This window comes from Bombyx mori, chromosome 7, assembly GCF_030269925.1.
Source record: "Bombyx mori chromosome 7, ASM3026992v2".
NCBI classification, from domain to species: Eukaryota; Metazoa; Arthropoda; class Insecta; order Lepidoptera; family Bombycidae; genus Bombyx; species Bombyx mori.
This window is the reverse complement of record NC_085113.1, coordinates 9,584,061-9,597,580: the sequence shown is the minus strand read 5'-3', so window position 1 is coordinate 9,597,580 and position 13,520 is coordinate 9,584,061. Positions and strand designations below refer to the sequence as shown.

The window sequence follows — 13,520 nt, the reverse complement described above, 5'->3', positions numbered from 1 at the left end:
TTTGTGTCTTTTGAATCTAATATCAATTCTATAGATAAAAATACTCTTGTGATTGTTCCTATTAATAAAAAACGAATTGAGAAGTTTAGAAATAATATTAAGCAAGAACATTCAGAAATTATTTATAACCATAACCCAAATTTGTCATACCAGAATATGTTTGAGAGAATTAATTTGGTCTTTGCTGATGTATTTATTCCTAAAACTGTAACATTAAAAAACAAAACAGTGTTCAGCGAGTGGGCCACCACCGGAGTGTACAAAAGTAGAAAAAAGTTATATGATCTGTACTCTGAAAAAGCCTATAATAATGATGAAACATTTCATCAATATGTCAGGAACTATTCAAAAGTATTTAGAAAAGTTTGTTTAGCGGCAAAATCTTTACATTTAAGTGATTTAATAAAAAATGCCCCTGACAAGATAAAGATGACTTGGAACATCATTGGTAGAGAAAGTGGAAAAGTCAAAAATAGCCACCAAGAATTCTCATTAAAAATAGATGATAAATTGGTAACTAGTCATAAAGATGTGGCTAATGCTTTTGAAAAGTTTTTCTCTGACATTCCAGTTTCAACTACCACTTCTCTAAATTCATCCCCCACAGCAGCTGAAATATTATTGCATAAACATGTCAACAAATGTAATGAAATTTTTAAATTTAAGGAAATTAATTCAAGCAATATAATAAAAAGTTTTAATAGCCTTAATGTAAAAAATACAGCTGACTTGTGGGGTATATCAGTAAAGGTTTTGAAGTCTGTAATAGACATTATTGCTCCTCATCTTGCTAGTATTTTTAATGATTGTATTAGGTGTGGTGTATTTCCTGACTTAATGAAACATAGTAAAGTGATTCCTCTTTTTAAATCTGGTAGTACTGATGACCCCTCTAACTATAGACCTATTTCAGTACTCCCTACGTTGAGTAAAATCTTTGAAAAAATAATTTTGACACAACTTTTAGAACATTTTAATTCAAATAACCTGCTTCATAATAAACAATTCGGGTTTACCAGGGGTCGCTCTACAACTGATGCAGGTGCTTATCTAGTCAAAAATATTTTTAAATCTTGGGAGGAATCACATGATTGTCTTGGAATTTTCTGTGACTTATCCAAAGCATTTGACTGTGTTGAACATGAAACATTGGTGAGGAAACTACATCACTATGGTATTAGGGATGGTGCATTGGAACTTATTACTTCCTATTTATCAGGACGGATACAAACAGTAGATGTGAAAGGTAATAGATCTTCAGGTACCTTGTTGAAAATGGGTGTACCTCAGGGTTCCATTTTGGGTCCTTTTTTATTTCTAATATATATAAACGATTTACCTAGTTTTATTGAATCCCGACACGGGGTCGTATTATTCGCAGATGATACATCTTTATTATTTAAAATTAAACGACAATTACATGTCTATGACGAAGTGAATGATGCGATTTCGTGTGTGGTTCATTGGTTCCGTATCAATAACCTATTATTGAATAGTAAGAAAACTAAATGTATTAAATTTACTTTAAAATGTATTAAACCATCTTTAAATGTGAGACAAGTGGATAGTGATGTAATTGTTTCTGAGGAATCATTGGAGCTTGTTGAGTCAACCGTATTTCTTGGTATAACAGTGGACTCCAAACTGCAATGGGGACCTCATATTCATAAATTGGCGAGTAAGCTCAGTTCTGCAGCATACGCAGTAAAAAAAATTAGAATGTTAACAATCGCGGACACGGCTCGTTTAGTTTACTTTAGTTACTTCCACAGTGTCATGTCCTATGGCAGTTTGCTATGGGGCAATGCGGCCGATGTAGAAACGATATTTATTCTGCAGAAAAGAGCTATACGCGCTATTTATAACATGCACTCAAGGGAATCCCTGAGGGAGAAATTTAAAGAAATTAAAGTTCTCACTATGCCATCCCAGTACATTTTTGAAAATTTGATGTATGTTCGTAAACATATTGAGGAGTTTCCTAAAAAGTCGGACATACATAATAGAAATACTAGGAACAAACACAAGCTTGTTGTGCCGATGAGTAGGTTACATAAGATACGAAATTCATTCGGGTGTTTGTCTGTGCGCCTGTACAACAAAATCCCACAAGATGTTCAGAACCTACATATACATAGGTTTAAGAAAACTGTTAAAGAACATCTGTGCAATAAAGCTTACTATAAAGTCAATGATTATCTAGAAGATTGCATAACAGCCTGGCCACGGGACATTCGCCGATGCGAATATTCGCGCGGTGCGAACGGCGAAGCGTCTAGCGACTAAAACAAGCGCATAGAAATGTACCTAACAAGCCACGCGCACCGGCGACCGGCGAAGCGACCGGCGAAATGTACCGAGCGAATCGCGCGATGCGGCGGGCGAGCAAAACAAATGCATGAATACGGACGGCGCGAGCCACGGAATCGAGCGGTAGTCGCGGCGAATAGTGCAGTGATTAAATGAGTTTAGTTGTTTTCGCCGCGAAAAATTAACGCCGAAATTTTTAAATTTTTTATTTATTTTTTATTTTATATTTTTAAAGTCGTCGTGGCCTAACGGACGTCCGGTGCAATCGTGTTGAGCGATGCACCGGTGTTCGAATATCAGGCGGGTACCAATTTTTGTAATGAAATACGTACTCAACAACACTCAACGTTCACGATTGATTTCCACGGTGAAGGAATAACATCGTGTGATAAAAATGAAATCTTCAAAATAATAATTTGCGTAATTACTGGTGGTAGGACCTCTTGTGAGTCTACACGGGTGGGTACTACCACCCTGCCTATTTCTGCCGTGAAGTAGTAATGCGTTTCGGTTTGAAGGGTGAGGCAGCCATTATAACTATACTTGAGACCTTAGAACTTATATCTCAAGGTGGGTGGCGTATTTACGTTGTGGATGTCTATGGGCTCCAGTAACCACTTAACACAAGGTGGGCTGTGAGCTCGTCCACCCATCTAAGCAATAAAAAAATAAAATAGCTGAAATACTAGCTAGACCAGCTATTTGGAAGTCTAGCCACCCAAAGTATTTCTCGTACTTCTTGTGGAATTCTCCATCTATAGGTATACTCCGATTCTTATTCAAATCATGTACTTCACAATATTTTCCAAATAATAGGTCCTGAACCAAAAAACTATTAATTTGTAAGCAATATCGAGATAATTTCGATATAGACATTTCGCTGTCGGACTTCCTTACTAGTCGCGGCGGCGAACGTGAGTACCCGTGGCCTGCAAACGGTGCTGCGCGAATGGTCGCCTCGCCCACCGCTTCGCTGTTCGCACCGCCGATCCCCGTGGCCAGGCCGTAAAGTGGGAATGAGTTGCTCGCTCCGGGCATTTCAATATTGTAGTAATTGTTACGTTATAATACTCATTGTAAAAAACTCATATTTAAAAAAAATAATGTAATATTAAAAAAAAAAAAAAACAATTTATTAAAAAAAAAAAAAAAACATGCCCGCTGAGTTTCTTGCCAATTCTTCTCAGGACGGAGGCTAGTTCTTGTGAATTGGCGGTAGTTCTTTTGACGTTCAACAAGTATGTACTTTCATTTATGTTGAATAAAAATTTTTTGATTTGATTTGATTTGATTTGACTTGTCTTGATGTTGTTGAAAATCAAGTTAACTTCGAAGGCTTCGTTACATGGATATAAAGATACGGGTCAAACTAATCGAAGTGTTTTAATCATTGGCGAACATGTCCGAAATATTATTCCAATGATTTAAAAAATTCGTGATAATATGATAATCTGTTTATATTTATCGATACAGGTTTGGGATTTACCAAAAGCTATCGCCGCTTTAACATTTGGCCGTAAGACCTGTTGAACTACAGCTGTACAATAGCAATGGGATCAAAGTAAAACTACTATACTACTGTTGGTATAATAAGTATCTATACTAATATATAAATCTAGTGGTTTTTACGGATGTTCCGTTATAACTACTGAACCGTGCATCCGATTGACTTGAAACTTGGTCCATGAAGAAAATACATGTACTTAATGGATAGGCTAATATTTATATGAGCGTTGGACTTCCTACACCAGTTGCGGGGGCGTTAATGATGAGAATCTTTGTGGGGATGAGAAATACTAATGTTAATTTTAAATGCCCGGCGAAGCGGACAGGTACAGCTAGTTAATTATAAGAACATACGGATCCGTAACACTGAATGGTTTAATTAATGCCATCTGAGTCTCCTAAAATTCCTAAGACTAGACTCCTAAAATTATGGGTAGCTAATTAATAAATATCATTTTTACATTTCTGGTCTATCTGATGTTAAGTGGTCACCTGAACATCAGTGCAACAACGGATAGCAATACACTACGTTAACAGCAAGTTATAGTTTGGAAGACTCACCGAAATAGCGCTAGTGTAGGAAATTCAAATGATAAGTTTGGCAGTTTTAAACAGAGTGATGTGTGCTGGGTTGAAAACTTTAATAATTTTCAGAGTTTGTGTACTTAAAAAATATGCAGTACATATTTGTAATCTCAACTGTTTCTTTTCATTACTATTTACGTAGGAACGCACGCACGCACGCACGCACTCACACACGCACACGCACTCACACACACACACACACACACACACACACACACACACACACACACACACACACACACACACACACACACACACACACACACACACACACACACACACACACACACACACACACACACACACACGCGCGCGCGCGCATATCCCAAGTTGCACGGAAACGTTAGCGCGTATTTGCGCCAACCAGTGTGCTTAGTTCGAGTCTCGATAGCGTAAAAGTAACTCAGATTTGTATACAGTTAAAACGTTTGCCTAAGTTTGCCGCTAGGGGCGCTGTTCCAACTGCATACAAATTAGAGTTAACTTTTACGATATCGAGAGCGTTAAAAAACTCGCACTAAGCACATAGTATCCGGGTCAAACCACCAAGCAATTACCTCCTAATAAGTAACATCAAATACGTACCTGCGTGCTGTAATAGCTGACCAGACTCCCGAACATTTTGAGCTGCTCCAGACGTAGTGCATTTTCGTATCTGAAAAAACACGGTATTAATTAAAAATCTACTACTGTATTGGAGTGATGTAGGCAAAATAAAAGAGAACTGTTCAAGTCGACAATTACTGTAATCTGACGAAGCATGTTGCGGATAATAACATGTACTTTTAGGTTAGGAATATTATGTTCTTTTTTTTATAATAAATTCTAATAATTGTAAAAAAGATTTAAAAAAAATATAATTAGTGTAATACTGTCATAATTTAGTGTGTGCAGTTACAAACATAAGGTTAGACGAGCTGCACACTATATCTCCCTCTTTTTAAAAAATAAATTATTCGTGAAACAAAATATATTTAAAACGCGTATTCTATTTGTGGCAACTCTTACAGAATCGTCTAGGGCAGTGGTCGGCAACCCGTAACTCTTTGACTTCTCGGCAACGGTTCTCCCACGAAATGTTTAGTTCATGCACGGATTATTACTTACATATTATTATAATCTTGCCTTCCTTGTAAGTGACGGTTAAACATTTTTGAAACGCACGACTAAAAAATATTTATTTAAAAAAAAAAACTTTCATTCAGTTTCAATTGTCTATTTTTATTACTATTATTTTTTGCTTAGATGGTTGGACAAGCTCACAGCCCACCTGGTGTTAAGTAGTTACTGGAGCCAATAGATATCTACAATGCAAATGCCACCACCCACCATGAGATATGAGTTATAGGGTCTCAGAATAGTTAGAACGGTTGCCCCGCAATTCAAACCGAAACCCAATGACTGCTTCACAGCAGAAATAGGGTGGTGGTACCTACCTGTGTACTCACAAAACGTCCTAACACCAGTAGATTTAGCAGCCTTTTCAAGTCAGCTTCATTAATGTTTAACGGCCGTCTGGTGTAGTGGCAAGTGACGTGGTCACTACACAAGGGCGTCGCGGGTTCGAATCCCGCCAAGGGGAGATATTTGCATGATAAATATAAATGTCTTTTCCAAGGTTATGGATGTATATTAAATATATGTATCTGTATAATAAAAAATCTTACATTTATGTTATCTGGTACCTGTAACTCAAGTTCTTTACGAACTTATCACGGGACCAGTTAACGTGGCGTGATTGTTAGTAAATATTTATTTATTTATGTAGATATTATTAAAATGGTTAGTTTTAGGCCACTTTTTAGTACTTTTGACATCCAGATGCACCTTCTGTTAAGTAGATACTGAAGCCTAAAGTTAACCCAATGGGAATGCATCGACCGACCCTTTTACACTAGTTCTAAGTTGTATACTTAATTTTATCCTGCAGAAAATCTTTCATGAATTCAGTTCAGGCACAACCAGATAATAATTCATTCATTTTATTTGGTTGTATGAATAATTCAACTCTCAGACACAGCCCACTGAGTTTCTCGCCGGATCTTCTCAGTGGGTTGCGTTTTCGATCCGGTGGTAGATTCTGCGAAGCACGGCTCTTGCTAGGGTTCGTGTTAGCAACGTCATCAGATTTGAGCCCCGTGAGCTCACCTACAAACGTTAGGGTTACGCTGAAATAGCCTCTCAAGGCTCTTAGCTTAGGTAGGTACAACAAAAAAAAAAAAAAAAAACCTTGTAAATACAAACTTGTAAATCTTTGATAATTTTACTTTAAGTTTCCAAAATAAATAAACACATTCAATTAATGCGTATGATTCACTGAGTTTCAGTTTATCAAGAGAATGTGCACATAACTATGCAAGTACCTACCATATCATAAATATTGAATACAAACACAGCGTGGTGTCGATAATACAATATAATACTAATTGTTAATTACATTATTAATTAATATGTTAATTAACATTATTAAACTAAAATCTATTTGTTTGACCTAACGCCAAAAAATTGTCATTGCTAATTATAATTGCTAATTGCATCATAATTTAATATTATTATTACTGTAAAATTGAGACCTTAGAACTCTTGTCTAAAGGCGGGTTTTACATTGTAGGCTCTACGCTCCGGTAACCACTTAACACCATATGGACCGACAGCTCGTCCGCCCAACTAAGCAATAAAAAAAAATTACAAATGAAAACATTGTTTTTATATGTACAAAGCTAATTGAACGTATGAGACTTGAATACAAAACGATTTATCATCCCTTTGTTTGGAAGTTCGACTAAGTTGGAAACGCGATAAGAATTATAATGAACGAAGTACTGAATGAAACACAAGTAGCAATATAGATAGCGATGATAACATTATATTGTGATATTGTGACAAAATTGAAATTTGTATTAGTCAAGTGGGCACTATGAAGTGCAATATAAAAGTACTTATTTCCATGAATTTGTTGATCCATAGTGGGTTTCAATGCATAAATACACTACACGCACTGGATTGAACGGTATGTCTTTCCAGAGGTATGACATATCCTTCTTCAAATGAAGTTTGAGTGTCCTCAGAGGTAGACAGAGGTTTGGCTGTGTTCCTGTGACTACATCAAGAAAACCACTATGAGGGAAGCTGTAACCCCAACTATCATCAATCACTGAAACTAGCTGAGTTCTCATGTGGGGTTGTCATCTATAGACAAGATAAAGTAACTTTGCACCATCCATATTGAGATATATGATCCAAGTTTCAATGGCACAACGATGTTACTCGCCAAATCGCAAATTAAAAATTTCCTCCCACCAGTAATCACTCACAAGTTTATTTCTGATAGCCACAACAGATAACCGATAAGCTTGCGTGAATCTAAAATAGGAACAACATTACTCACTTTCCGGTACAAATGGCCCATTCGTAGAGCTTATCGAGAAGGTTCTCGCCCAGCAAATGCTCAAGGCAAGATACTTCAGCCATTGTAGCGTTGATCTCCCGCGCTCTCGCCTCTAGTTCCAAAAGCGTCGTCATCTGCTCCAAGTGGTTCACAACGCCGAGGACATCGTCGTGGAGGTGTTGGGGCTGAAATAAGTTTTACTTACAGCATCGACCTAACAACTTTAGTCCGCTGTTTAATAAGGGAATGAAGTCGCAGTAGTTCTTCGTATGTATATTGTATGCTATCTATATATCAACCCACAGACGTCCACTGCTGGACATAGACATTAGACATAGACAGTTATATACCCGCGTTTTTTTTTATTGCTTAGATTGGTGGAAGAGCTTACAGGCCACCTGGTGTTAAGTGGTTACTGGAGCCCATAAACATCTACAACGTAAATGCGCCACTCACCTTGAGATATAAGTTCTAAGGTCTCCCCTAACCTTTCAAATCGAAACGCATTTCTGCTTCACGGCCGAAATACGCAGGGTGGTGTTACCTACCGGTGCGGACTCACAAGAGGTCCTACCACCAGAAAATAGTTGAAAATACCATATTGAAAATAGTTGCATTTCCCACCATTGTAGCCAAAGAAGTGAAAAACCATCGAACAGTACACAGTGGATCGTGGAACAACATATACATACATGTCGCTGAAGGCAAAATGGATGATACATCAAGTCCTTTCTATTCTCTGTCATGCTTTCGCGTATCTAGGTCGTTTTATTAATTGCAAGGCTATGTGCAGCCCGCTTCAGAATAAGGCATATATCAAACATAATGTGAAAAGTTTATTGTACTACTTAACAAAGCACCTTTTCACTGTGTTAGATATGAGTGTATATATGATAAACTGATATAATAAATGCTTATTTAATTTTACAGTATTATTTTATACCAAGAATATGACCTGAGTTTTACTTATAAGTCATGGATAAACCATGCCATTGATAATCTGAATGCATAGTTAGCAGACCATTAAAATTTAACACTGGTGAGCACATGGAATGTACAGTATGAGACAGAAAAAACCGGATTAAAAATTGGTGGTCTATGCAGAACCTGCACATTCATGACTTCACTTGACACAAACTTTTTATGGTATTTTCAGTGAAATGGGTATTTACTTTATAATTCATTACTTCATAATATAAAAACTCATTAAGTATATTATTATAGTTAAAATAAATAGATTTTAACATTATCTGCTCGTTTATAGCACAAAGCAATCCATTTTAATAGTCATTATATGATACATACAATGCATACCTTAAACTCATGTCTCCAGAGGTGAGTTCGTGCTGTGACATATATAGACCATGGTGACAACTAACACCAACTATCAACTAATTCCCATTTATTCATATAAAAAAGAGAAACATACCTGTGACTTTACGATAATGCCGTAAGCTTGCTGCCAATGCTTCCAGAAAGATTTGAAGCAAGCATGGGGTTCATAGTCAATCCGAGGATCAAGATCCTTGGATAGCCTGTTCCCCAACGACAATGAGCTTAATAGCCAACTCATTTTGTATCACATTTGTAGTTACTGCAACAATTTCAATGTACTTTTAGTTTACTTATATTTATTTAAATACCAACATAATAATTAAATGATTTCTAATACTAAATAAATATAGTGCATGAACAAAAGAACTTAACAATAAGTACAAATTTATTACATGATTTTTCTATCAGAATAATTTATCATTATTTGTGGTTAAAATGACAATAACTACATCAAATCATTCAAATGATTCAACATCAGTACATCACATGATTCAAATCATCATAAGTACATCAATTTTTTGAAATTAAAGTATCTCTCCATGGTTAAAAAATTTGGGTATGTTTTCATATAGAAAGGCATTTTGTGAACCCTCAAAGTTTGGCACATTTCTCTTACCACCATAATCAGTAGTGGCAGGGGATTGAAATCATATGTATGGATTTAAAGGGGAGGACAACTGTTATTTCAATGAAACTGAGTTCAATGTTTTATATCAAAATAAGTAATGACTTTTGATTTATGATCTCTGTGTACTCTGGTAGCTGTTTAATATTGGATAAACTGGAGCACAGCTGCTCACCTAAACTAAAAAAAAGGACATTCACAACAGCAGAGTTCAGTAGAAAAGTAGTAGTCAAATAAAATAAGAATACTGGTATGGATGGTTGTTGATATCAGCAAAGGCGATATGTTTATTTCATTCACAAATGATGATAGAATAAAGGCTACAGCATACCAATGACCTGTCAGTAATAGGTCATTCCATACATTTAAATGTCCTGACAAGTGTAAACCTGTTTGTGATATGGTTAACTTTCATTTTGATCAATAACAAAAAGTTCAATGGTTCACACATGCTTACTTTTACTACTGAAAATTTACTTATCAATAAAAAATTATTTTATTTGATTTTTTAGATACGATTGTAAACCTTGTACTGTGTTTTTTGAATGGGCCTACATACCTACAACTGAAATTTGCTTTAGGAGTTGTTTCATTATTACTCATTCAAGCTTAGTGGGGCGTACAGTCAATAAGATAACGATCCAGCAAACTCAGACTACCAAAAGAACCAAAGTAACTTGGCTCACTTGAAACTAAAAATGAAATATAAATATATATGTACTTTTTGACAAAGCATGTTGCTGATAACTCTATTTCTGTAATCTGACAAAACGTGTTGCGGATAATAAACATATACTTTTAGGTTATTTAGGAATATTTTGTTCTTTTTTTATAATATATATGCGTGACTTATAACAATTATATATTGTATTTGTAAACATTACAAATGATTCTACTTTCACTTTTGCGAATGAACAAACTACCAAAGATGGTATTGTGAGAATTCTTTAACAATACATTTGAGATCTTGAGAAACTGTATTAATTATCATATTTTATAATGTATTTAATTAATTCTCATGCTATATGTTTGCTTCAAACATTAGCACTATTTACATTATTGATGAGATGCTATTGATGTCTTTTAGAAAAAAAAGGTTAATATTTGTAAATAAACAAGAATATTTAAACAGCGGCACTGATATCTGGGAGTAAATTATTTGATCGAGTTGACTACTTTTGTAGGAATGTGAATCTAAGAAGAATTTATTGTATAGATTGTTCAATTGTGGAAATCATTTAAGAAATTTTCTCTTGTAAATATTAATCAGCATATTTTATAATTTTTATCATTGTGAGGCTATCCACATAAAACTCTTTAATTTTAATTCATTTTCATTCTTAATAGACATTCTTGTAGTTTAGATAACATGACATTAAAACAATTATGCAATTTTGATTCTACTATTATTAATATTCAAATACATTATATAAGGATATTACAAGAATTTATTGAAGATTGAAATACAATATAATAAAAAGTTTAGATTAACTTAATAAAAGATGATTCAATTAAGGAAAACGTAGACAGCAACAGAACACAAGAGAAATATTTAATTAGCTTTTGATTGTCAATATGTATCTATCTTAATTTATCAAAGATTCACTATAATTTCCTTTTCCCAATTTGAAAATACTTTTTATTTATAAAATTTTTAAACATTAGTTCCGAAAAATCATTTAGGTATTTGCATGTATGTTTCTTACTATCATCTGTTTACACAGTACCTACTGTAGTGTATAGGTCATGAAAAACCTTGACATTATCTCATAATGACTCGTAATTTGAATACCTATTTTTGTACAGCTTATTCTAATCCACAGCACTAACTCAAGAGCTTAAATTTGGAGAAATTTCACTGAAAGTTTTTCTGAATTGCCAAAATACGTACGTGAATCCAGTAAACTAGATGCAGTATGTAACAGAATATAAACTACGGGTTACATGATACGCAATAGTTGCCACTCGCCACTTTGATTAGGCCTTTCACATCACTGTATCGGTGAAAAAAAATCAATGTCTAACACTTTATATGTTTTCACTGCTTGTTTATCTCAAGCTTTAGGGTGTCTATAAAAAAACCTTCGAATCGCAAAGAATGTAAAACAACCAGCCAAGCATGAATGACAAATTCACACAACCACACACTATAGTATAGGAAATAAGTTTTTTTAAGGGATTTTATGACCTGGTGACTAAGACCTTTAAGTCATGTCTTATTTTAATTTATATTCATATTTTTATGAAAAATGATATTATTATGGAGTGAAATGAAATGAAGATGATTAATTTGAGACATTAAACAACTGGGATGAAATTAAATGAAATGAAATGAGATGATATGGGATGAAATATAATCTCAGTAAAATAGTGGTCATTTACTGAGATTTTTTCAGTGGACTTTTTGGAGGATCCCGAGAAGTTACGTCCAGCGGCTTTGTTTCATTTTCCCACATTTGTGCACTTTCACAGATATTAAGCAGTTAATAAACCACCATTATTACACATTTAAACCTGAAGAAACACTAATTAGACAGACAATATGCTCTGCGTAAACCCTGTCCCGCCGTCTCAATAGCTCCGACTGGGTTCCCGCCCGGTCCGGGGTAGGGCGCCGGCTGTGAGCGGCAGGAGTTTTTAGTGAGGTTCGACTCCCACATACCCCACCTGCCGTGCGGATGGGAATCCGGGGATTTTCTCCTGTGAAAAAAAAAATTTACAAAATAAAACAAATCACACAACTTCACTACTCGCGTTCCCGCCAAAAAGTCAAAATATTAAGTATATAATCTATGCACCATAGATCATACACTTAGCCATAGACTGCATAGAGGTATCACAAATATCTTCTGTACCTAATTGTATCTCCTAGGGATACAATCAGAGGCGATAAATCGAAATCGAATTATAGCAGACAAATTATTTTTAATAGTTAAAAATAACTACGGTAGAAAGTCGAAACATTTTTTTTTTATTTCGGAGAGAAGACAAACAAGCAACTAAGAATTATTTTATTCTCTATTCTCTATGAAATAGTAATTCAGTAGATTATTACGATTTTCTTCGTCGTATGAGGGGTTATAATTTATGATGATACTACATAATCTATGATTCAGACAAAAACAGATTTTAGTTGTACCTATATGTACATATGTATTTAGTGTATTAAACAATTTAAATTTATTCATCAGTCGTCATTAGCTACCATAAAAAATACACATTACTCCGAGGATGTGAACAGAAATAGAGATACGCTTAAGTAATAAATACATTTCAAGAGATACGTGACAAAAATGAGAGAAAAGGAGAGTGGGAAATGTAAAAATCGTTGAATAAAATTGAGGAAGTTCGTATAGAGTCCCTCCTTTATTTCGCGGTAAAGTCGTGTTTTATATAATTAACACCACAGTTGAAACAATATAAATTTTATTGTTGTAGCGGCATAAACAATTCTAAGTAATTATATTACATTAGTTATTAAACACATTATAAATTATTTTTACGTTTTAAATATTTGGCGGTAAAAAGGTCTCCTGTCACAGACTATATTCTTTTTCCACATCTCATGCGTTCCGGCATACGCATCATAAAAATGTGCTTTCATAAACGCTACAACACCCCCCTACGGAGAAGGAGAATCCGCAGAAAAAGAGAAAAATGATCATAGGTCGAAAGGTTTGGAGAAGTGGACTCTGCGACCTGACCGGGTGGTATATTGAGGTGTATGTGTAGGAGTAGCAGTTAGAGGTGCCGAAGGCACGATTGGACATG

At 35.0% G+C, this 13,520-nt stretch overlaps 1 protein-coding gene across 2 annotated transcripts in view; it reads right to left on the bottom strand.

The window, feature by feature from the left end:
* LOC101744116 (FHIP family protein GF15501) overlaps positions 1–11,908 on the bottom strand; it is a 40,496-nt gene extending 28,588 nt beyond the window's left edge. For both annotated transcript variants that reach the window (XM_038012091.2, XM_038012092.2), the window contains exons 1-4: positions 11,641–11,908; positions 9,219–9,383; positions 7,790–7,974; positions 4,987–5,056 (exon numbers count right to left, since the gene is read on the bottom strand). In XM_038012091.2, coding sequence (XP_037868019.1) covers positions 4,987–5,056; positions 7,790–7,974; positions 9,219–9,362 — 399 coding nt within the window. In that variant the 5' untranslated portion in view covers positions 9,363–9,383; positions 11,641–11,908. The remainder of the gene's footprint in view (positions 1–4,986; positions 5,057–7,789; positions 7,975–9,218; positions 9,384–11,640) is intronic.
* Between the last annotated feature and the right edge of the window lie 1,612 nt (positions 11,909–13,520).